The following is a 23,349-nucleotide window of genomic DNA, read 5'->3' as shown; positions in this document are numbered from 1 at the left end:
GAAGGAAGTCAACTTTTGATGACATAAATTTCATGCATTCGATCGATATTTGATCGAACAAAGAAAGTACAAAACCAAACAAACTTATTTGTGAGCAGTTTTCAGATTGTTCTTTTATTTAAAGCAATATGTCAGAAACAGCGGGAATTTCGCAAGGATTGGGAAATCCTTACAAAATTGTCGATCATACTCGAGAAAAACGAAAGGGAATCACTGCTTCTTCTTTAAAAGAATTAACCAGTATTGCTAGAAATCGCTTGTCTTTACCTTTGGATGCAGAACTAACAATTGTTCTAGAACAAGATGGTAAGGAAACATCTTTAATGCTAATAGTATTAATTTTTAATACTGTTTTTATGCTAGGTACTGAGGTAGATGATGAAGAATATTTTGCAACATTAGAAAGAAATACTAGTTTAATGGTTCTATATGGAGATCAAAAGTGGGTGGCAGCAGGAAGTAGTAAAGCTGCTTCTCGTTACATTGTTGTTGATGATGTAGATAATATAGAAGGTGGACAAAGAAGAGAGGAAATTAGAAGGCGTCGACCACCAATAGAAGCTTTAGTCTCATCATTGCACGGTGACCCATCACATATATCATTGCTCGATGGACATAATTTAGAATTGCTCAGTGATATGGATCCAGATAGTGTGGCTGATATAGTGTCTGGCAATATGTAAGTATATTTAAAAATTAATTCAAGTTATGTAAGTTATTCAAGTTATGTAAAATTAATTCAAGAAATGTAATATAATATAATACCATTTAATTTTGTAAATCATTTCAGAATTTTCCTTGAGCAATTAAAAGAAGCTTCAGGCAGATTCTTAGCTGAAAAACGGCAAGCACAAGGATCCCTGGATGTTCTTCAGATGTGTGCAAGTGGTGGAGAAATAGAGCGAGCGTAGGCCATGTGGGGGGTGGGCGCCCTCACATTGGCTAATATGTATCGAGTGCGACGTCGCATATTTTATAAAGGTCGCCAACTACAACAAACTTTGATCCTTTTCTGGAATTGAGCCCATCACATTTATAGCGTGAAAGTTTTCTACGCTATCTATTACCATCATATTGTTCATGAAAACTGAATGTTTACATTGTCAATGAAAATTTGAGATTCTTCTATGCAACATTTTAGAAGATGTAATGGTGAAGAAACATGTATAGGAACTATTGAGTTCCTATTTTCGACGGGTAGTCAAAACTTATTTCTGGGATATTTGCAAGTATTTACTAAATATGTGAACATTTAAATTTATTAGCAAAAATGAAATATATGGAAAGTTGATGCTTGTCCATGCTATAAGTTAATACCGTAATAATGCATAGTTCTATATTTTGTTAATAGTAACTTGTTTTCTTGATTTTTTAATTTTATATAGGTTTATAGTATATATATGCCTTTCTAGTGTTATATATTTTGTAGAATATGACATAAGGAATTGCTTTAATGCAAAATGAGGTCTTAAAATACACATGCATAGTTAAACACATGCAATTTAGCCATTAAATAATCTGAATGTACTACATAAACAAAAGCTATATAGAAATATCATGTCAAAGAAAACATTCCGTCACGATGTTGTCATATCAGTATTAGCAAAAAGACGACATGTTTGGTTTGTGAACTTTTGTATGTAGATATATTATACCAAGTTTAGTTCAACGAAGATTGATGAAATGTTTAAGACTGAATTTATAGAGAAAGAATGCATCCCCATTATAATCATCAATTCATTGTACACTAAATTTAGCGTGGTAATAGGAAAAACCAATATCAGCTCTTTGATACCAAAGTTATGCATTTGATAAGAAAAACTGCAAAAAAAAAAAGAAAATGTGCAGGTGTTTCTGAAAAGATTATGCATATGCAAAATATTATTGTATTAAAATAAAATTTGTCATTATATCTATAGTTGTTACAAAAATGAAATCAACTTTGTGACGTTCAAAGATATGTTATTCAACATTATATAGTGATATTTATTTTAAATCTTAAGAAAAAAAAGTTTAATGCTTATGTTTATTCTTTGCAGAAACACTGTAAACAGAACATCGTGACATTCTTTGATATATACCTTAACATCTGTATACTACAAAATAATGTTTACATTTACTGTCATTTGGATATTTAAAGTGCAACGATCAGCATAGACATATTAATAATTAATAGCATCCAAATGTGTCAGTAATTATAAATTTGTTCTGTAATTTCTAATGGTATTTCTTTATGAGATATTGAACAAAGTAATATTTTACCTAAATTTTAAGACGTATTAGAAAATAGTTGATATATTTAATAGAACTGCCAATTAAAGAAAACAATTGATGCTCAATAATGACCCACTCACCATGTCCTTTAAAAATACTGATTTTTTAATACTAATAATTAACACATTATACTAAGGTAATATTTCTATTATTATTGTTATTATTATTATATTCTCATGTCCATTACATATTTGAATAACAATTATATATAACAAGATATATTTACATAAATTAGGTTTTAATAGAGGATATAAAATTTCCATCTATAAGTTGATGTAATGCATTGGATGTATCCCTCACTCGATTGCCGGCACTACGTAATTGAGACACAGCCTCTTGAAGAATAAGTTCACTCCTTAGCAATTGCTTATTAACAGTTGATAATTCCTGAGTGGCATTACCAATTGTTCCATCAACCATTTGTATAAGGTCTTTATCCAATGTTTCATTGCATTCATCTATTTTATTATGAAATGTCAATTGAAGTATTAAACATTTTTTCTTGAGTAAATTAGATATTGTATATTATTTATATGTATAAAATACTCAGAAATAAATGTTCTAAATAATTAAACTTCTAGCTGAAACAAAGTAAGCTTGAGTCTAATAAAAATTTACATTATTCTGATGATTATGTTATTACAGATTTTTCTGCATTAAAATTATTATATAATATTTTAGTAATAGCAGTGCATATTGTATTACAGCAGTATTAATAAAATGATATTGACAAAAATATGCTCACTTGACTTCTTTTAAATTAATATTTAGACTTACGTAATTTTTTATGAAGCAGACTATTGTATTTTATAGAACATTTTTTTGATTTTGGTATTTTTACTTCTGGCATACATGTCATAGCATCAACTGCTCCACTAATACTACTTATACTTGTTCCATCTAATAGATATTAAATGAGATTAGATTAGAAAAAATGCTACTATAAAACGAGTTTATTGTTTATATTATAAATATCTTATGTATTGTCAAATACAAAATCTTACCATCATCAGATTCTGGAGCTTCGCCAGAAATAATCGTACCACAATAATTAGGAGCTCTTATAAAAGGAAATCCCATACCCTGTATAGAATATCATAATTCATATCTTCCTCTTTTTTATAATACACAATGGATACTTTATATGTGATGATGTATAATGTAAAAATAACATACAGTGACAATGCTTGCAGAGTCATCATCAGATTCTGGTGCTTCACCCGAAACAACAACAGCTTTCAAATCCATATTGTGTATGAAGAAATAAATTCAGTTTTTGAACAAAAATTCTTTGATGCTTTTATATACTATGAAATTTTATGAATAAATAAAGAATCTCAAAATAATTGATTGACACTAAAAAGATTACAAAATGACAAATCAAACATTTTATATTTTGAATTTCAGCTTTTTCTGAATGATTGACAAAATGAGAGAAATTTTATATTTGTGAATAGCACTGATAAAATAACATATAATTATTGTTACAATAATTATTACAATGACAATTACTTTAACCTAAATTTTTACTCACGATTGCAGTACTCGAATAAATTGAATTATTAATTGTATCTATTAATTACTATTCTGTATTATATTACATCTTTGCTATATTGTATGAGAACAATCATCATAGAACCATTAATACTTATTTATTACTTATGTATTTCTCAATGAACTTATAACCACAATCTAATATCATTTCAACATATGTATACGATTATGTTTTGGTATGCCTTTAGTAAGTATTGTAAATTGATACAGTGTAGAATTATAAAATTTATATCTGTCACAAAATTAATAATGTATATTTTTTATAGGATTTTTATTTTTACGTATATATATATATATATATACACACACATACATTATAAAGAAATATTATTTACATAAATGATTAACTAAGTATAAAATATTTACATATCCATACATTAACATTAACCGCGTAAGACGTCCAATTCTTCTGGGGTAACATGCATTCTTAATTCTTTTTCTCGTATTACGTCTTGAACTTGCGTAAGAATTTGAGGTGCAACCTCGGCTGCATCAATGTAAATGCTTCTAGCCCAAGGACATAATGCAACACTTTCATGATATACTTCTTCTCCTTTTTTTTCACACAGATTATATTCCCTAAGAAGAAGCATATATAATCTCCATAATAGGGGGCAATTTTTAATTGTTGGTATCCTGTAAATGTAATATTTGTTTTTAATTTTCTTAAATGCTATATAACAAATTAACATAGATTATTTAGGGACATACCTTGCAAGTGTTTGATGAAAATATAGTAATTTATTAATTGCTGCGTTCATACTAACATAATCTTTAAGCTCTTGTAAAGAATGAATACGTTTCCGACTTGCTAAACACATAGCAAATGCTTTCCATAATTGGAGCTTTGTCACGCGACTGTTGCTTTTCCAAAGAGGCAATTCACTCTGTCAAATAAATATTATAATTAAAATATTTTGTGCCATAATTTAAAAATTATTTTTTATTATTATGTATTTTTTTATTATGTATACCTCAATACATGCAAATACTGAAAGGGCAAAAAAGTTATTTGGATATAATTTTATCATATCATCTACTTCTGACTTTAGGAGATTTTTATGTTGGATCCGTTTATAATGTAACTGTAAAAGCGCTATTTGGCTTTCCCGTAATATTTCCTGAAATATAAAATATGTTAAATATATAATACAATCTGTATTATAAAAAACAAAGAAATGAGGTTTAATACCTGTAAAGAATGGCTGTCTTTGTAATGATTTATACAGCTTCTAAACATGCTAGTTATTCTATTAATATCGGAATCTCGTACATATAGCAAATACGCATAGCAAACAATTGTATCACATTTGATGTTTGGTAAAAAATATATATTTTCTTCATTTTCTGAAGGAACTTCTTGTAAAAAATTTTGTATGCAATTTTCTAAATATTGTTCCACTTGTAGCAACTGGTTTCTATTTGTTTCGGGTATTATTTGTCTCATAATATTTAATATCTGTATTTTATGTGTTTCCTTATATGTTTCTGAATTAAGTAAAGTTTCAATAAATGTCCGATACAAACTTAGAAATGCTGATTTTTCTTCAGGATTATGGATTTCAGAAGGACATGCACTTTGAGATTGAATGGCTGTCTGTAAAACATTTACGCAATTATCAAATTTTCCTATTTCTCTTTCTATCAATGCATATTCCCTATAAAAATGTAAATTATTCCTATTTTCGTCCTTTTTTAAGAATTCCTTTAATATTGTTTTTAATTTTTTTCGTCTGTAAAATACATATAAATACATAAGTCTACGAATTTTTCTACTTATATAAAATAATACGAGATAAATCTTACTTGTTATCATGTTTTAATAGATCATCTTTTTGAAGAAAAATGAGCAATCTTTCAAATCTTAACCACCAAACATATATACTTGTACGTTGCAGAGGAGGTAAATTTTCAGCGATTGTAAAAAATATATCGCGTATAAAATCTAAATATGATTCTTGTGCAGGGTGAAACGTAAGGTACTGAGGACCTGATGTTAAACGTCCTTCAAGTATGCCCTTTAATAGTTCCCTTCTTTCATTACAACCAGTCATTTCACCTACCATAGGATAAAAAAATGGAAGCAACACTTCTGAGGTTTCTACACCCCAATCAAGTTCTTCTAATGTTAACATCTGAAAATAAGCAAAGTATATAAGTACTATTGGAACATCAATAAAACAATATATATCAAATATTTTAATGTGGGAAATCAATTACTAATTAGTCCGCGTTATATATATACAGACATACTTTTAACATATAATTGCGAGTAGGTAATAGTGGTACTTTAAGTAAAAGTAATGTGTGAATCGCCATTCGAAAACTCAAATTTCTTGAAAGTATTGGATGAACAAAATCTGCGACATCGTCGGGTAAAACAAATCTTCGAGAATCGCCAACTAAGTCTAATTCACTTCTACTGACGCTAATCCAATGGCAATTCTCTCTTAATGATTCTGTTCTTTGCCATAATTGATTGAGTGGTAATCTTGACATCAATATTACTTCCTCCATTCCAACTGTAATTGGATAACGCTAATAAATATGCAGGAAATAAATAATATCTTTTTACTAATTAATAACTCACTTAATTTCTTCTCATCTATTGTTTTTTTAAAGGATAGACTGTCTTTATCTAAGCCAAGATTCAGAATAAGATTCAAACGTATTGTTTCCCACATTTGTTCCCAAAGTCCAGTATGTCGTAAAAACGTTAGACACCAGTACAATATTTCTATTCATAATAAGTTAGACATTATCATTTTACTCAATATATTAGAAAAACAAAATAATTTACGACTTTTTACATACGTAATAATCGTTCGTCATATACTCGAGGATTTATTCTAGCTTTTTGCTTTAAAATACAAAAACATTTTGAATATAAATCTAAAACTTTTGGTACTGTACACATTGCTACTGAAGCTTGTGTAGTCATAATAAATTCTTGCCATAAAATAATATTTCCTGTATCTTTGTTAACTAGAACTTCAAGTTGCTTTGAAAATTCATCAGCAGGCAAAAGTTCTCCCATGAAAGATAACTTTAATTTTAATAAATTTGTACATTCTATGTTTTTTTCCAAAGCCTTTTCAACTATAGACAATTTTTTTAATGTTGTTACTCTATGAACATCCTTTGCAGCTTGATATTGTTGAAAATATCCTAATGTATCCTGCAAATGTGAAATAAAATATTTATGTAAGAAATCTTAATAATTTTTAGTATATACAAATATAATATACCTGAAATTCTATATATTCAATCCATAATTGAATATCATTTGGATCATTTGTCAATTTTTCATTATATTCTTTGGTTTTAGCTTTCTGCAATTCTTCTAACTTAATGCACCATGAAGGAGTAGATTGCTCTTCTTTTGATGAATTAGTAATAGATTGTTTTCTGATAATAGTATCTTTCTTTTTATTTTTTTCCATATAATCAATGTTTTTTACATAATATCTTTCATAACTATCTTTTTTTGATTTTTTATAAGGAAGAAAACCAAGGGAATTTATTTTAATATCATAATAAGGTTTGATACTAGAGTAAAATGTATTTATACTATTATTTCCCTTGTCTCTGTACTTATCTTCAAAATACACATTTTCTACATCTTTCTCATATTCATGTTCCCCATATGCATATTTTTTTTTATCCTTTTTCTTTTTCTTTATATGTTTAGATATTCGTCTTTCTCCAGAAATAGGCTTCTGATTCTTTAAAGCAGTAGTATGTATAGTTTCTTGTTTATGTAAATAAGAAGTTTCATTTGTAGCTTCATCGGAAGATTCAGAAGAAAGGTTGACAAGATTGTTAGATGAAATTTGTTCTAAGTAACTGGAATTGTATAACCAACTAGTTGTCTCATTTTCTATAATTAAAAATAATTATCATATTATAATCAATTTTATAATTGACATTGATATATAAAGTATTTAATTAACCTTTTGTAAAATTCTTCGATTCATTGGATATCGAAGATTTATTCGATTCACTTGAATAAGCTGGAAATAAAGACATGTCTCCTGAAATTTATTCCGCTAATAGCTTAGATAACATTTCATTTCTTGATAGGTTACACTTGATAGGTACTATTACTTGATAGGTACCGTATAACTGATTATGTAGAAACTAGTCAACATTAAACTGTCAAACTTCGTATATGTGAAAGATTCTAGAAAATATGTTCAATGGTTATATAAAGTGTACCATGATTGGTTGAAATGAACAAAGGCGGCAAAGTAATTCGAATCATATCGTAGGATTAATATTTGTTATCACGATGATAGATTTCGTCAAATTGAATGCTATTGAGGATGTTTTCTACTGTTCTGAGGATAAATACTTGCATAGCTAGAACATATAACATAGTTCTAATGAAATCACCAAAGAGATAACGTGAATACGTCGCCCATCTTGGAATTTCTGGAATTATATAATTTTTTATTCCTTATGTAGAAAATTAAAATATTTTCTACTAAACATAGAGGTTATAGATCATTGTACTTTTTGAGAAGATATATTACTTAAATGTTTCGTAAAAGTAATACTGTGAAGTCGATCCTCGGTGCTGTGTATTCATCCACTGAAGCATTTGTGTCATCTAATGTTTCACGTAGAGTGAGTATATTTTTATTTGCGAAAGAAACATATTTTTGTTCATGGATAGTACATATATATTTCTGATTATTGCTTTATATTATAAGAAATGAAATGGTGAAAAAATTGCATCACTATATTTCCTATTTTATTATAGGTGCAGCGATTTAGAGAATTGTTAAATAAAACCGATAACAATGATATACTCACAGACTCATTTGGAAGACGTCATACATATTTACGTATCTCTATTACTGAGCGTTGTAATCTTCGATGTGAGTATTTATTAAGTCATATTCACTGCTTTAATTGAAATGTTTTTATGAGATGTTACATTTATTATAGGCTTATATTGTATGCCGGCAGAAGGAGTTAAGTTGACAAAAAATGATGGTATTTTAAAAACAGATGAAATAATTAAAATAGCTGAATTATTTGTAAATGAAGGTGTAAATAAGATACGTTTAACTGGTGGTGAACCAACTGTTAGGAAAGACATTGTGGATATTATTGGTAAATATTCTTATATTCAATATTTATCACATATTGACCTTTTTTATTGAGTAAAAATAATTATTATAGCTGGATTAAAACAATTGTCTAATCTAAAACAAGTTGCAATTACTACTAATGGATTGACATTGACGCGCCAGTTACCATCGCTTCAACGCGCTGGGTTAGATGCAATAAATATTTCATTAGATACTTTAAGAGAAAATCGTTTTGAACAATTTACCCGTAGGAAGGGATGGTCTAGAGTTATGACTGCAATTGATCTTGCTATTCAATTAGGTTACAATCCAGTAAAGGTGAGAAAGAATTAGAGAAAAGTTTGTATCTATTTATTATTAAAGCTATATAAAAATTTATATAAAATAAATCATAGATAAATTGTGTGGTAATGAAAGGTTCTAATGATGATGAAATAATTGATTTTGTTAATCTAACAAAAGATCGTCCGATTAATGTACGTTTTATTGAGTATATGCCTTTCCAAGGTAATGAGTGGAAAGAGAATAAAATGGTTTCTTTCAAGGCCATGAAAGATCTTATTAGAGATACATATCCTGATTTGCAACGTCTTCCAAATGAGTACAATGATACATCTAAAGTGTGTAATTTAAAAGATTATATAAGTTCATTGTTTAATTTATATATCTGTTGGTAGAAGCATAATTTATCTTTTTGTAATAGGCATACTTTGTACCTGGATTTACAGGACAAGTTGGATTTATCACTTCAATGAGTGACCATTTTTGTAACTCGTGTAATCGGTTAAGAATAACAGCAGATGGAAATTTAAAAGTCTGTCTATTTGAGGGAAAAGGGGAAGTATCCCTTCGAGATGCGTTACGTAGCGGAGCGTCTAACGATGTTTTAAAAGAAATGATTAGAGAAGCAGTATGGCGTAAAAAGAAGCAGCATGCAGGTATTAAGTTTCATCTTTAATCCACATGATTGATGTAGGATTAAATGATGAAAGATTATCTTATCATAAAATATTAATCTAGGTGTAAAGCGATAACGTTTATATGTTTTCGACAATGTATGTGTTTCAGGAATGTTGAATCTATCCCGCATGGAAAACAGGCCAATGATTCTGATTGGGGGTTAATCTATTATTACGGGAATTTTAAGTTAATATAAAATAATGTATCGATGCTATTCACAAACGTTATCGCTCAATGTTTTTGCTATTAATAATGCAGTTTCAAAACTACCATACGTTTAATTTTACATTTGTACTTACAGTTACAAAGAAATATGTACACCTGAGAAGATATAAAAATTTGCAAAATATACCGCGACAGTATTTAATGGATTACGTGAGACTACAGTTTAAAAATGGTACAAATGCAAGAGTATTTTCGTCTCTGTCGCATGTGGATCAAAGTGGCAAAGCAAGTATGGTAGACGTTGGTTCGAAAAATGAAACTAAACGCATCGCAATAGCAAGAGGAATTGTACAAGTTAATTCAACAATAAGCAAATTGATAGCTGAAAATAATGTAAAAAAAGGCGATGTATTGTCTGTAGCACAATTAGCGGGTATCATGGCAGCAAAACGTACTTCTGATTTAATACCATTATGTCATCCACTTCCGTTATCTTATGCAAATGTACTTTTGCGTTTAAACGAAGAATTACATTGCATAGAGATCACAGCGGAAGTTAGGTGTACTGGTAAAACTGGTGTAGAGATGGAAGCTTTAACAGCTGTGAGTATTGCGGCTTTAACAATTTATGATATGTGCAAATATGCGGCTTCTCCGAAATCGATGAAAATATCCGATATCGAATTGGTTTCAAAGACTGGTGGTACAAAAGGTGATTTCTTTAGGAATTAGATTTCTATAGTGTATCTTGAATATACATAATACATATATATAAAATTTTATTCTGCTCAGCAGTATGTTATCACTGAATTATTGGATATTTTTATACATTTATATTCAATTAGTAAAGGGATGTCGTTATAATATGTAAATTTTATCGTGTTTTCTATTATAAAAAGTTTATTCTAGTATGTAAGTATATACGTACCTGTTAATGTAAAAAATAAGAAAATTCAGACTATATTTTATTACCTAATATGTATGTAATATTTGTGTTGACTGAATATCATATGGTATTCCTTTTTCTTTATTGGAAGAATTTAGAATGTATCTTTATAGATGTATGTATATAATTATCTTTCATGTTGACACATGCACATTGAACGGTCGGTGGCTGTATTTCTGTTAAACAATTGTTAAATCATTGAAGTGCGATATATTATTTTTAATCCTATAAAATAATTTTGATTCAATATTATATTCCTTATTCTCCTGAATTTTTAAGGATTTTCTAGGATATGCGATTTTTAAACGTATTTAATTTTGGTAAAAGCTAAACTCTTCTCATAATTAAAGGATAAATAGACGTTTTAGATAGAGATTATAAGAATGGATCGAGTTGTTGGCGCAATCGCAAATATCGGGAGCATCGCGAGGCGCCACTGCACCCTGATTTTAGCTTTTCGTTTCCTCGAGCAGGAGCAGCTTTCAGTATTTGGAACGCTATCGAAGCGCGCTGTTCTTGAAGCTGTTCCGTTGTTGAATCTCCGATGATCGAGCGTCGAAAAGTAGCCAAGCTAACAAGTTTTCTTTACGTTTTTCATTTTGCATTAAATAAAGACAAGGATATTAAACGTCGCGCCTTTTTCTATGAATAAACCCACTGTTATCATCGAGACAAGAAGTTTATTCTAAACTTATTTAACATTATCTTCTCATTGAATACCTGCAGCTCTTTTTCTTCTTTTCTTCTTTGATCGAGATCTTTGTTACCTTAACTACTTAGATCATAAAATCATTAAAGAAACATATAAGATTATAGTCATCGTTATCTTGTGATGGAATTGAAGCATTTATGAATTATGTGGGTGAAAATTTAGTTCATTTATTACTTGCAAGAAGTAAAAGCGTCGGTTACATGACTACCTCGAAGGAATTCTTCAGGAGATGGAGGACGAAGAATTGTAATGATCGAGTGATGACCGACAGATCATCGATGGTTCTTGGAGACTCGTTAAAACTTTAGGGAAACAGAAAGAGCGACGGATGAAGATGAAAGAGTCTCGTACGTAAAAAAATGGCACCGTTCCATGGCATGGCCCTTATATTGCTTGGAATCGGATACCTGTTACACGCAGAACCGCCTTCCGGTCACCGGAACTTAGGTACAATTAGTCTCAGTGTACAATTTAAAAAAACACAAATCTTCGTTGATTGCAGATTGCTGTGAATCAATAGTAATAAATAATATGATCGATGATAGATTTGATAAATTAAAGAATTATATATCGTTATGATCATTAATATTTTCATTCAATTTTTACTATCTCTTTTTCATTTGAATCATACGTAATTATGTGCGTTACAATCAACCAGGCAACAAAGGATACTTTATTGATAAAAAATCAACGAAAAGATGATTCTTTGATTATTCGGTATTTAAAAATTTTTTTTTATGAAAAGAATTGCCTGTGGGATTTATTAAGCAAATACGTACCAGTATGTAAAAATTGGCTAGCGTCAGACGCTTTAATCTTTGGGTCGTTTCATTTAAAAAGCTGGATATAGAAGTTCGTAAACGAAAGGGCAAAGCTTTCCGATGGTTCAAGCGTGATACCTGAATTTTAGCGGTGCAACGATTCGATGGGGAAAAGCCCGATAAAGGGGAACGCTCGCAACGAGGAACGAAGAGGACGTATTTTTATAAAGACTCATCCCAAAAAGTGACCACCGTTGTTGGACAAACTGTTGTGCTGTTGTGTCGTGTTAAGAACTTGGGGAACAGAACCGTGAGTTTCACGTTTCTTTGAATAGTAGTGTCACATTGCACGCTTCGCAATTACGTTAGAAACTTTAGAAATAATAGCGAATCAAATTCGAAGAAAACAACGTTACTTCGCGAATAAACGTTTAGTTAGATTTTCACGAGATTACGTTGCTCTATTTACACACCGTAAAATATACTATATAAAAAGAAAGAAAGTAAAAAAATTCTTTCTTTCATATGTTTCAAAGAAAATCAATCAAAATTAATCGAATATTTGAAAGAAACTAAAATAGAATTAATTATAATTTTCATTTCGACTCGTAATAATTAGTAGATTATTGCAAGAACAATGTTACTGCTACTTTGCGAATTAGGATCACGTGCTATTTGGAATTACGCCGAGATAGTCGAAACTATATTTCCGTACATACTCGGAACGTAGGATGTACTAGAAATTTAGGATACGATGCTCTGGTAAATATTTAAGTTACAAGAGCCGTTTAAGATCGTATACCGTAGAAATTCCAGTAATCGTAAATCGCGAGGAACAACTGCCAGAGCAATATGAAATTCTCGATTGAAATCTTTTAAATGGATCAAGATGAAAAGAGAGAATATGTAAATGTTTAACCGGTTAATTAATGGAAGAAGGTATCGTAGTTCTGGTACGTTAACTGGAATGTAAAGTGACGCTTTCGCGCAACGTGTTCTTAAATTTACGAATGCTTTCCTAATTTCCTTGGTTAATGGATAAACGATTAGCGCGTTGCGGTATAAATGCTTTTCTCTTCAAGCTTCTTTTTGCGTTACAACCATTTACCTACTTCTTATCGCGAAAAATTCTTTCTTTTTCCAAGCAATCTTAACTCGTTTATATTGCCTTTGAATGCAGTCAGTTAGCTTTCCAATAACGAATTTGTCAGATCGTATTGAAACGTGAAGAAAACAGGAAGCGTAACTCGACAGCGTGGAACGTGACGACGTGCATATTTCACGGGAGTAGAGGCATGTAAAAGGGATTCAATATCACGGCTAGTTAACGGCCAGCAAAATATTCCATATCTCATTCGGTATTTGTCCCAGGTGTCATGGATTCGAAAAAGGGACTTACACATCTTAACATCCATGTCAGTGACTTATACGAGCGACGCAAGATTTACGATAGTCGGCAATCCGGAGCGCGACGACTGGAATCTGCGAATAGATTACGTGCAACCACGGGATGCCGGCATTTACGAGTGTCAAGTTAATACAGAACCCAAGATATATAGAGCGGTTACTTTGAAAGTTTTGGGTGAGTTTCTGTCGCTTCTTCGGAGCCCCTTACTCAATATCCATGTTAGACGCTTAGGTTCATTTTCCGTGGAAAATGTTCTATTTGGGACGAGCTATTCGTCCGTTCGTTCGTTCGCTCGTTTGGCGAGCAGAAAATTTAACGCTCACCCACGGTTTCGTTGAGCGAAACTTTTCAAGGGATCAGAGACACGGAAGCCGCCTACTTTGCGTAATCTTGTACAGCTTGAATCGCATTTTCACGAGGCCGTGTTCTAATTAACGTTTAAATCTTTTTCTCCGGTAACAAATATTGCCTTCTTTAAAGCGTTCAGTGTCGTCGCGCGAGCACGGCTATCCAACCTTTTGCTTCGACTTCTAGTTATCCTACTTATCGACTAAAATAACGGCACAGCTATGAATAAATTTTACTTACTCGCGAGTATCTTTTATTCATTGATTCTTTATTCATGTACGTTATCCGGCCCGGACTTTCAGTTAAGTCTTGTCGTGAATTTCTAAAGCAGGATCTCCGCTCCGGATCTATACACAAACTCACCGACCAGCGAACCCCTTAATTTGTCATGCGTCAAACAGTTGGTCGACTCGTATTTTCCGCTCCTCTTCATCGTCTTGATATATTAGATGTTCAGGCAAAGATCACGGGGCCCGAAGAGATTTACGTGAAGAGGGGCAGCACGATCAGCTTGACCTGCATCGTGGACGTGCAAGATATTCCTCCGAGTAATGTGACTTGGTACCATGCCGGTGCGGTGATCGATTTCGATGGTCCAAGGTGCGTCCCATCTTAATATCAACTTTCGTTTATTCTTCTTTGGTGTTTGTTGAGCGCGATTAAAGAGAGAAAAAAAGGAAAAAAATAAATTGTGAAAGAAATAAAGGCGGCTATAATTGCACGACCGTCTCGATTACGTGGCGAATCGAGTCGGTAGCTGCGAAAGCAAACATCGGTCAAAACAAGAGACAGCATCGATATTAGATCGGTTATCGGAATTCGTGTGTAATAACGTCTTTACCTTTGGCAGGGGTGGCGTTTCCCTGGAAACGGAGAAAGGTAAGAACGGGACCACTAGCAAGCTGCTAATAACGCGTGCTCAGCTCGATGACAGCGGGAATTACACGTGCGTCTCGAGCAAAGTTGCTCCGGCAAATGTGATGGTTCACGTGTTGAACGGTGAGGATAAAATATATAAAATACGCTCGATTAAATCTCGAAGGGGAGGCCTCTCCTCGAAATAAACAAAAATACCTGCTTCGTTCCATCAAGCCCTCGAGATTCCGTTGAGGTATCAAAGCATTGTCGACGTACTTTAAGAACATTTCACGAAAGGTCCTTATCGAAAGGTTTACCGGAGGAAATTTCACCGGAGTACTTTCGATCTCTTCGTTGCATGCAAAAGTTCGCGAATGAACGAATAGTTAGGCGGTAAACGGAAGCAAGAATGCGAATATGAACAAGGATAAACGTGGATAAAGGAAAGGAAAGTGGAAAAGGAAAGAACGCTCGTGTTAAGGAGAAATTTACGAATTCTACGTTTTTAAGGACGTGTAATTCCTTGAACAACGTTGGATGGCGATTGTTGTAACTCACGTAACTCGTTACAGTTTTCTCGTTAGCCGGTAACGAACAAATCGGAAACGCAGGGGAATCGCGCGGGACGAAAAAATAATCGCGAATTGAAATTAAACTAGCAGCTACTCTCGTTATGTAAATTTCATTTGCTGGTGGAATTTTCGAAATTTCCACGAAATTTTCTCTCCTTCCTCCCGGTGTCCTAGTTCTACGCGATGGATCGCTGCGACAGATCAAACTCGGTGAACGGACTTTCTTTCTAGGTGAACATCCTGCGGCGATGCAGCACGGCGGTACCGGGAACATCAACAGGAGAGTGATTTTATTCAGCCTGGTCCTACTGGTGGACACGATATTTCGGTGAGCGAGCTCTTCTCCGTCTGCCGCTCTTTTGTCTGTCAAGACGTCGCGTCCCATCGACCATATCCCCGACTTTCGTTGGACGACACACATCGAGAGAAGAGGTCCCGGGTCCTGTGATTTACGAGCTTCGACGTTTATCGCGCGAACTGAATTTTCTATGAATCGAGAACCCACCGAACCTCGACTCCGAAATATTATATCATCGAGAGATGACTCGTTACGTTGCGCGTCGTGCTGCGAATTTCCTAACTCGTTCGCTGCGCTCCAACACCTTATCGATGTGCACCGAACTCTGTCCTCACGCCTGACTGTAACATTCCTGTAGAATAATAAATACTTCGCGATTCGTATGATTACGAGTTAAAAAAGAAAAAAGAGAAACAGGACAAACGAACGATTTGTTAATAGACACAATATATCTGTTAATCAACATTGGCTCGTTTCAATTATTCTAGCGATCTGTCGGCGAGTTAAATTGAACGTGCGTCGCCTACCGATCGCTCTTATTTTTCATCCTCCACGAACGAATGGAAAGAGAATGGCAACGACAGGATGGTTTTTGAAGTTTTAAGTTAATTTCCGTGTAACGTTAACGCATCGACGTGGTCCGGTCGATTAACCGGCTTATCGGTATTAAATCCGGTCCACGTTTTCCGATAATGGAAGGGACAGTTCTGAAGTCCAGCTATGCGTACTGTGCCCGTGCACACGTCCCTCGGGGAGACTGCGAACGCTCACCGGTCTCATTTTATGCAAATCACACAGAAGCATCCGTTAGGTAGCTGCCGCGAAATGGAGACGAGAACACATTGCCAATGTAAATTCATGGGAAGCCGATGCTCTTGTCTCTTCGCCTGCGATGCGTGCTCCTCTCTGACCACGATCACCGGAATTTCCGAGTAGAAATTGCCGTTACCACGGATACCGGAAACGTCGTCCGTCTCCTTTTAACCTTACGCCTCCAACTCCAACATCTTGTATAAGATTAACGACTCGTTGATTGTCGCTTCGTACGGATTCCTTTCGACGCTAGCCGAGTTTCTCTACGCTCCAACAGGTAAGATCCTTCGATCGAAACGTTTCTTTTCTTTCTTCGTAATATGATAAATCACGAGAGGAAGATACGATAAGTATATATTCGTTGACTTTCTCATCTTAATTTTATTTCGCGATTAATCAAGAGAATTTTCATTTGACGCGATTGGGGGCGATGACGAGCCGATGGGCTAAAAAATGAAAGTCTTTTAAAAATAGCTGTTAAGTCGAGGAAGTTTCGATGATCAAAGGTGTAGTCGCTATATTAGGAATATTTGAGAATTTTCAAGACAATTCGAAATGTCCAAAGTCGCAGTTCGATTTGTTCGTAATTTTACAATCAAGAAAAGTCTGATCGAGAATAGAAATAGGTAATATCCGAATAATTTCCAGCGTAAGTATCATTTCTTTCTTTTACTTAGCGTGATGGATTGCGCGAAGGATGCAGGAACCAACGAAGAGCGCTTCGTTTAACCATTTGGTGCAGATTCCACTTGCGATTATTAAGACAAATAACTTCGCTCCGTAATCCCTTTCGCCTTTTATCTTATTTACAGAAGCATTTAAATTCGCGTATAACGGTCTCTTCGCCTGGGCTGAAAATCTCACGCGAATGTGCTCGGTGTATAAAGTGACGGAAAATGCCTTTTTACATTCCTTTCTCTTCAAGCGTTGTAAAAAAGTCAAAACTGAATCAGGCTGAACAAAGGAGATTAACGAATAGTACGTTTCTATTTAACGCCAGAACTACCAGAATGGCCGGATAAGCAATTTTTTATTATTATTATTTATTACTCTATCTATACGATGTAGTGTGTGGATTTAACAATTGCACTGGAGCGGACAGCTTAAATCCTAAACCTTGAAGCAAATTGTAAGTAAGTATTGCCCTATCTCACTGTCAAGCTAAACCGATTTAAAATCTTTCCTAGCAATTTTATCGGCTCATAGCGGATCGGCTCGAGGTTGCGAATTATTTTCGATAGAGTATACGGAAAAAGTTCTATTCGAAGTAATCGATCGATAATTGGTGATGGCAATTTTATGAATTTATAATGGTGCATTGTTGGGGTTTTTCGGTGGTTTTCAACAAAGGATATCAAGATTCATAAATTGTCATTTACATCATTTATCATTTCATACATTTTTCATTTTAATTTCTTTGATATCGAACGAGTTTTATATTTTAATCGTCAATAAGTTTAGCGATAATCGGCCGCCGTTTAAATTATGCACGAACGAAACGGCAACTCGAAGCGATCGATGGTCGTTTGACTATCAGCTACGTGGAACAATGCTGCGCGTGCAATTTTGTGATAGCACTCTTTCGCTTTGCACGCGGACAAATGTTCGAAGCTCGACTTTCCTTCGATCGATCATAAATTCTCGCGAAACGATTCGTTTAGCATTTACTTTAAACTACAAACGTGAACACGTTCGAGACTAAATCTAGGAAACGTTTGTCAAACGAACGATATTTTTATCCGCGCGTTCCTCGAATTCCACGTTTAACGAGAATTCGAATGTCGTTTGTTATGGAAAAGTTAAGTCCCGTGCAGATTTAGAGCGGCACCTGTAAGGTCGGTAGACGACCGGAGTTTTAGTAAATTTGTTATACGAGAAGGTAGTTGTACAAGTCTACGGGCAACTTTCTTCCTACGGTATCTAACGACTTGCCAGCTCCAAGTTAATGAGCTCGAACAAGGCGACCGTAATTTTCAGAGCACTCTGTGCCACTTTGTTCTGGCTCGTCGGCAGCATTACGAATTACCAATCGATGAAAGTATCTTAGCAATTAACACTCTGTGAGATTCAACGGGCCAGACAGAGCCTGGAAACTTGCACGTTTACAGTTAGCAAGTTCCTTAGAAAATCGATAAGAACAGGTCGCACGGCCGTTGTTCGTCCGTTTTCTTATTCTTAGATTCTTTTCCCATTGTAGAGAATCCTATAGTTTTCATTGCGAATAGGATCAGCAATGGGTGTCACGTAATCGGCGAGAATGCAAGTTGAATTATACGAGGAATGCACTGTACACGCAAATATCGACGGTTTTATCGAGAGAAGACTCGCGCGTGTCTCGAACTCTTATAACCCACGGCCCATCTCCCTTATTCTCGAGAACTCGCAATAAAGCCGGCTGGCATAAATCAACTATGAATTTTATCGATGAAAAATCGAAGTTCACGGCTCCTTCTACCATTTATTCGCGTACCGCGTTGCATTCGAATCGACAGGTTTGCCTTTAAGAAAGATAAGGCGCCTGCCGATGCTCCTGCATTCTCGGCTTTCTTTCCTATCGTTTATCTTCCGAATATTCAATACTTTTACGATTAATAGCGATGCATCTACCATACCTGTAACGACCTCTCGATTTTTCCGACATAAAACTCTACTACTGAGAAGATTCTTCGAGTTACAACGCCCCGTCGCAAATTGGCTTAATTTCGGCTTTCTTGTCCGGAGATTCGTGCGTTTTGTATCAAAAAATTACGTTTGTTACACGTCATAGTAACTCTTGCTACGTCAGAAGGCTTCTCGCCAGCCGATTTTCCGACGCTTTCGTTGTTGTTAATTTCCGAACACGTTGATATTGTTCTAGCATCAATAAGCGGACAGGCTGAAGTTGAGAGAAACTGGATACTCCTGGGGTTAAGATCGCGAGCAACGGTCGTGATAATGCACCCGTATATTACACGAACAGGTAAGAGAATCGAACGGACGAAGAAGAGATAGATACGATTTTCTCTTTCTACTGTGATTCGTCTTCTCGATAATACCCCTCTAAAGAGCACAGGACGAAGAAAATTGAAATAAAATATAAGTAGACGCGAATTTGCCCGAGACTTTCTTTCAAGATTTTCTTCCTTACTAAGCTTCTTATATTCGATATAAATTAAGAGTCGCAGTGCGTTGTTTGCTTTGTGCGAGACTCCTGGCTACAATACGAACGCTCTGTATCTTCATCTTATTGTTTCAGTCTCTCGACCGAGCGAGATCGAGCTACGTTGAAACGTGAATTGCACTGAGTCGTGGGAAATTGAATTTAGACTTTGTATCGAGTCCAGCTATAGGAAATTGTATTTGCGGCAGAATATCCGCGATATAGCGAGGCCCTAAATTAAAGCATCGAGTAGCTGCACCGATTGATGTCATGTCATCCAGAGTTGTACAAAGACTCGTGTTTCATCTAACAGCACTCAATTAAAATCTCGTATCGTTAGTTACGTTTTCAAATTTCTATCAATTCGTTCGCGGAAACGTTGAAAACCACGAACTTCGTCGATATTTATTATTACGACCCATCTTTTAATTTATTACCTGCGAAATTTGTATCTTTTATTTTCCGGATTCTATTCGTTGATCGAAATAAAGCCCGTGAAACGCTGGTAACTTTTTTTTAAACGCGCCCTAATATTTGCGCGTTTGTTTCCTTCGATGTAAGCCTGTACCGCGATATAGATTCAACTTCATTCCCGCGAACGTTCTTTTGTTTGATCCGCGTCCAGGCCAATTTCGAACGTCGTCCTTTTTAATTATATTTTCGGATTATGAATCAGCAACATAGCAAAAATGCCGAAGTTCATGGGTCGAGGTTTCGGCCCTCAAATCCGAATCTACCAAAAATCGACAAACTGAGACAAGTACAGTTCAACGAGGTAAAGTAATAGGTCGATTAATGTTAAGAATCGGTAGGTTAATGCTAAATCGTATAAAAATATCGATGCAGATGCAAGACAAGAAGAGGTTGTCGATGAGGTTCTCCGCTTTGCTGAATTCGACAAGTCGCGTGTTCTATCCTAAACGCGGAGATCGATTGAAGGTACGTAAAAGTAATATATGGAAAACGTGTGGACAGACGCAGTGGTTTAGAAACGAACGATCACGGTCTAATTAACACGATTTGGCGGTATACGATCGATCGAACAATGCAGGTTCCCAGGTATCAAAACACTTATCGGCTCAGCTCATTTAACCCTTTCGATGTCGAAGTGGTCGATAAACTGGTGATGGAGACGATGGAGAGTAAATTATCGCCGGTGACGGCATATCATCCAAATCACATGGCGAAATTGTGCTTGGAGATTGGATCGGATTTGCAAAACGCACTCTGCAAAAAGGATTACGATAGGTAATAATGCTCGACACGTTTACGTTGCTCGCAATAAACGCGGAACGTTCGCGATGCCAACAAATTTCAAACGGGCTTACCTCGAGGTTCGCTCGTAAATTCTTTCGTAACAGCTGCTGTCGCTAAAAATCGTTTCTCTTGTTTTTAATTCGAGATTCGACGCTCGAGAACCGCACAGACAGTAGAATAACCCGGGGTTGAAAGTAACGATCTCACTTTAGCATACTGGATTTTGTAGAAGTTGTTACAGTTAGAAAACGAATCTTCATACCAGGAGTTTAAACGTTTATCTGATATTATTGGAAATACTATCGTAATCGTTTGTTTACGCTTTGACCTCCTAGTGAAACTACAATCGTATTTCGAAATATTTCATTTCTTGACTTCGCCTCTTGTTATCTTCGACCCTGGTATATCCTACAGTCGTATCTTTAATGAGAACGCAAAGTTCTAACTTTTAGAAAGCATCATCATCTATCCTCTGTATTATTTATTTGTATCGTAACATTTATTCTTCTTGTTAAAAGGTATAAATTAGTGACGCAGGTGACTATAGTCCAACGTCTCGATCAAAGCGTACACACGGCGTTTCAGAGCCTCTGGGACGTGGAGCGAGACAATTACTCTTATTATGTTTTCGAAAACAACCACATTTACGCATGGTGTTGCGTGTTCGGCCTGTATTACGAGTGAAATTCATCGTCCCGGTTAAATCTCGTTCTGTTACGCGCGGACGCGCGCTCGCGATATTCCCGATATTCGTTGCAATTCCAAACTAATGCTCGCTGCTTCCTTTTTTTTTTTTTTTTTTTTTTTGTAACCCGCGTGCTCGCTAGATATCGGTGCAATATCGTTGCATAATGAACGGGGATGTATATCGCGACGTTTACGAGGATTCACGCAGCGCGGGCGCGCACTGTTAAATTTATCGGATTTTTCGCGATCGCGCGTCTGACCGGATGAATCCTTTTTTTATTGGTGAAATAAAAAATTATCGCAAAGCAATTGGCGAGAATGGATGTCGTGAAATAATTTCGAAAACTGTGTCCGATCGGAGAATACAGAGAGTTAACCTGACCCTCCGTAAACCGGCAAGGGTTGGGTTAAATTGTTCGTAAAGGATGGTTGCAAAAAGGTTTCGATCGATTATGAAGTAACCATACAGTATTAATATTTATTAGTTTCGCAACTCCGCCCCTTCCTCCTCCCTGCCCTTCCACCGACCCTGTTCGCTTTTTCAAGGTGATTTATCGAAGAACTTTCGGCCGGCTCGTCTACTCTCCGTCGGAATAATAGCCAGCGATTTAAAGTTTCGGAAACATGCCCGACATTTTTATAGATATTCACGGACTTATTGGAACATTGCGGCCAACCGATCCCAGTTCGTTCGATGTTCTACAAGGAAACAAGAAATGACGAATTTGGTTGAACCACTTCCTCCTTGAAAATTCGTAACGTGGATTTGCGTTCAGTTTCGTACCGGAAGCCAATCGTTGCACGAATATTCGTTTACCTGGAAGCGATAATTAATAGTCGAGCAATTTTTAGAGTCGATTAAAATTAGGGAAAATACGTTTGAATGCGTTTGCCTCAGCCTAAGGATCCATCGTGTGAACGAAACATCCAAGTAATATTTTCCGTGTCAAGGTTTCGTGATGTTTGAGTCGAATGGTGGTCTCTTTCGTACCGCAATGGACGAGGAAACGCGATGATCCGAATGTATTCACAGAGTTTCGTTGCAGGTCGTTAAAAGCGATCGTGCATCTATATAGTCTTACCTATGCCGGCAATTTCCGAGCCCGTAGATTTTTCGATAATATGGTTACAAGAAATATAAGCGCCACCTTAATGACCCCGTTGGAAATTACGGGCGAATGTGTGGCGCGTCGCTTGTTAAATTAATGGTGCAATTTCACCATCGTGTTCCCTGACACGACGCGTGCTTGTCGCGGTGCGAAAACTATGGAAAATCGAAGGAAATGTTAGCAACCTGATGAACGATCCTTTGTTATTTTAAATTGCACGTATTTCTTCGATTTTCATTGTTAATTAGGCGAATCACCATCTTAAAATTTCTAATTCTGTGGATACGAGATACGAAATTTCATTAAAAGTATACCTAAATTACGCGAAACTCGTTGAAAATTGGTGCGGGTACCTGCGCGATATTAATTTCCATTCAAAATTTAATTTC

General features: G+C 34.9%; 6 protein-coding genes across 10 annotated transcripts; 4 read left to right on the top strand and 2 right to left on the bottom strand.

The window, feature by feature from the left end:
* The first annotated feature begins 104 nt into the window (after positions 1-104).
* On the top strand, positions 105-1,861 carry LOC100650103 (DNA fragmentation factor subunit alpha). The gene is made up of 3 exons (XM_003402592.4): positions 105-306; positions 364-679; positions 791-1,861. Exons 1-3 carry the CDS (start codon positions 129-131, stop codon positions 909-911), a joined length of 615 nt encoding a protein of 204 aa, XP_003402640.1. The 5' UTR covers positions 105-128; the 3' UTR covers positions 912-1,861.
* Positions 1,862-2,416: 555 nt separating this feature from the next.
* LOC100650228 lies at positions 2,417-3,990 on the bottom strand. Of its 2 annotated transcripts, XM_003402593.3 has the most exons (5): positions 3,809-3,990; positions 3,451-3,630; positions 3,279-3,357; positions 3,052-3,174; positions 2,417-2,732 (listed from the first exon to the last, which is right to left on the bottom strand). In XM_003402593.3, exons 2-5 carry the CDS (start codon positions 3,520-3,522, stop codon positions 2,506-2,508), a joined length of 501 nt encoding a protein of 166 aa, XP_003402641.1. In that variant the 5' UTR covers positions 3,523-3,630; positions 3,809-3,990; the 3' UTR covers positions 2,417-2,505. The 2 variants fall into 2 exon arrangements, with proteins under 2 accessions (XP_003402641.1, XP_048267526.1); XM_048411569.1 differs by lacking the exon at positions 3,451-3,630 and having other exon boundaries at positions 3,809-3,940.
* Positions 3,910-7,966, bottom strand: LOC100649866 (nuclear exosome regulator NRDE2). The gene is made up of 11 exons (XM_003402590.3): positions 7,782-7,966; positions 7,077-7,708; positions 6,643-7,006; positions 6,419-6,565; positions 6,082-6,350; positions 5,635-5,963; positions 5,021-5,561; positions 4,803-4,949; positions 4,540-4,715; positions 4,205-4,464; positions 3,910-4,060 (listed from the first exon to the last, which is right to left on the bottom strand). The coding sequence occupies exons 1-10, from the start codon at positions 7,855-7,857 to the stop codon at positions 4,212-4,214; spliced, it is 2,934 nt and encodes a 977-aa protein (XP_003402638.2). The 5' UTR covers positions 7,858-7,966; the 3' UTR covers positions 3,910-4,060; positions 4,205-4,211.
* Positions 7,967-8,315: 349 nt separating this feature from the next.
* On the top strand, positions 8,316-11,245 carry LOC100649982 (molybdenum cofactor biosynthesis protein 1). 4 transcript variants are annotated; one of them, XM_012318983.2, is made up of 8 exons: positions 8,316-8,457; positions 8,594-8,711; positions 8,782-8,949; positions 9,019-9,245; positions 9,323-9,547; positions 9,631-9,865; positions 9,996-10,073; positions 10,189-10,351. In XM_012318983.2, exons 1-7 carry the CDS (start codon positions 8,368-8,370, stop codon positions 10,049-10,051), a joined length of 1,119 nt encoding a protein of 372 aa, XP_012174373.1. In that variant the 5' UTR covers positions 8,316-8,367; the 3' UTR covers positions 10,052-10,073; positions 10,189-10,351. The 4 variants fall into 4 exon arrangements, with proteins under 4 accessions (XP_012174373.1, XP_012174374.1, XP_012174372.1 ...); XM_012318984.2 differs by having other exon boundaries at positions 9,996-10,089; XM_012318982.2 differs by lacking the exon at positions 9,996-10,073 and having other exon boundaries at positions 10,189-11,245.
* A 92-nt stretch (positions 11,246-11,337) lies between these two features.
* On the top strand, positions 11,338-16,420 carry LOC100650349 (immunoglobulin superfamily DCC subclass member 4). Its single transcript, XM_003402594.4, has 6 exons — positions 11,338-12,157; positions 12,621-12,781; positions 13,843-14,053; positions 14,677-14,827; positions 15,078-15,226; positions 15,889-16,420. Exons 1-6 carry the CDS (start codon positions 12,070-12,072, stop codon positions 15,987-15,989), a joined length of 861 nt encoding a protein of 286 aa, XP_003402642.1. The 5' UTR covers positions 11,338-12,069; the 3' UTR covers positions 15,990-16,420.
* Positions 16,421-20,574: 4,154 nt separating this feature from the next.
* LOC100651782 (dynein light chain Tctex-type protein 2B-like) lies at positions 20,575-23,120 on the top strand. Its single transcript, XM_003402604.3, has 4 exons — positions 20,575-20,682; positions 20,754-20,846; positions 20,959-21,155; positions 21,683-23,120. The coding sequence occupies exons 1-4, from the start codon at positions 20,575-20,577 to the stop codon at positions 21,846-21,848; spliced, it is 564 nt and encodes a 187-aa protein (XP_003402652.1). The 3' UTR covers positions 21,849-23,120.
* The last annotated feature ends 229 nt before the right edge of the window (positions 23,121-23,349 follow it).

Source organism: Bombus terrestris, chromosome 2 (assembly GCF_910591885.1).
Source record: "Bombus terrestris chromosome 2, iyBomTerr1.2, whole genome shotgun sequence".
NCBI lineage: Eukaryota > Metazoa > Arthropoda > Insecta > Hymenoptera > Apidae > Bombus > Bombus terrestris.
The sequence above is the reverse complement of the archived record's forward strand: the minus strand, read 5'-3'. Positions and strand labels throughout refer to the sequence as shown.

Bases quoted from the DNA above. Each gene is read 5' to 3' on its own strand.
- LOC100650349 (XM_003402594.4), top strand. From the start codon at position 12,070: ATGGCACCGTTCCATGGCATGGCCCTTATATTGCTTGGAATCGGATAC. The intron at 12,782-13,842 runs GTGAGTTTCACG...TATTTGTCCCAG, and splicing joins AGAACTTGGGGAACAGAACC to GTGTCATGGATTCGAAAAAG. The intron at 15,227-15,888 runs GTGAGGATAAAA...CTTTCTTTCTAG, and splicing joins GATGGTTCACGTGTTGAACG to GTGAACATCCTGCGGCGATG.
- LOC100651782 (XM_003402604.3), top strand. From the start codon at position 20,575: ATGAATCAGCAACATAGCAAAAATGCCGAAGTTCATGGGTCGAGGTTT. The intron at 20,847-20,958 runs GTACGTAAAAGT...CGAACAATGCAG, and splicing joins AACGCGGAGATCGATTGAAG to GTTCCCAGGTATCAAAACAC. The intron at 21,156-21,682 runs GTAATAATGCTC...TCTTGTTAAAAG, and splicing joins TGCAAAAAGGATTACGATAG to GTATAAATTAGTGACGCAGG.
- LOC100649982 (XM_012318982.2), top strand. From the start codon at position 8,368: ATGTTTCGTAAAAGTAATACTGTGAAGTCGATCCTCGGTGCTGTGTAT. The intron at 8,458-8,593 runs GTGAGTATATTT...ATTTTATTATAG, and splicing joins CATCTAATGTTTCACGTAGA to GTGCAGCGATTTAGAGAATT. The intron at 8,950-9,018 runs GTAAATATTCTT...TAATTATTATAG, and splicing joins AGACATTGTGGATATTATTG to CTGGATTAAAACAATTGTCT.
- LOC100650103 (XM_003402592.4), top strand. From the start codon at position 129: ATGTCAGAAACAGCGGGAATTTCGCAAGGATTGGGAAATCCTTACAAA. The intron at 307-363 runs GTAAGGAAACAT...TTTTTATGCTAG, and splicing joins AATTGTTCTAGAACAAGATG to GTACTGAGGTAGATGATGAA. The intron at 680-790 runs GTAAGTATATTT...AAATCATTTCAG, and splicing joins GATATAGTGTCTGGCAATAT to AATTTTCCTTGAGCAATTAA.
- LOC100650228 (XM_003402593.3), bottom strand. From the start codon at position 3,522: ATGGATTTGAAAGCTGTTGTTGTTTCGGGTGAAGCACCAGAATCTGAT. The intron at 3,358-3,450 runs GTATGTTATTTT...TATTCTATACAG, and splicing joins ACTCTGCAAGCATTGTCACT to GGTATGGGATTTCCTTTTAT. The intron at 3,175-3,278 runs GTAAGATTTTGT...AATATCTATTAG, and splicing joins AGCTCCAGAATCTGATGATG to ATGGAACAAGTATAAGTAGT.
- LOC100649866 (XM_003402590.3), bottom strand. From the start codon at position 7,857: ATGTCTTTATTTCCAGCTTATTCAAGTGAATCGAATAAATCTTCGATA. The intron at 6,566-6,642 runs GTATGTAAAAAG...TATTATGAATAG, and splicing joins ATATGACGAACGATTATTAC to AAATATTGTACTGGTGTCTA. The intron at 5,562-5,634 runs GTAAGATTTATC...TGTATTTTACAG, and splicing joins CTATTAAAACATGATAACAA to ACGAAAAAAATTAAAAACAA.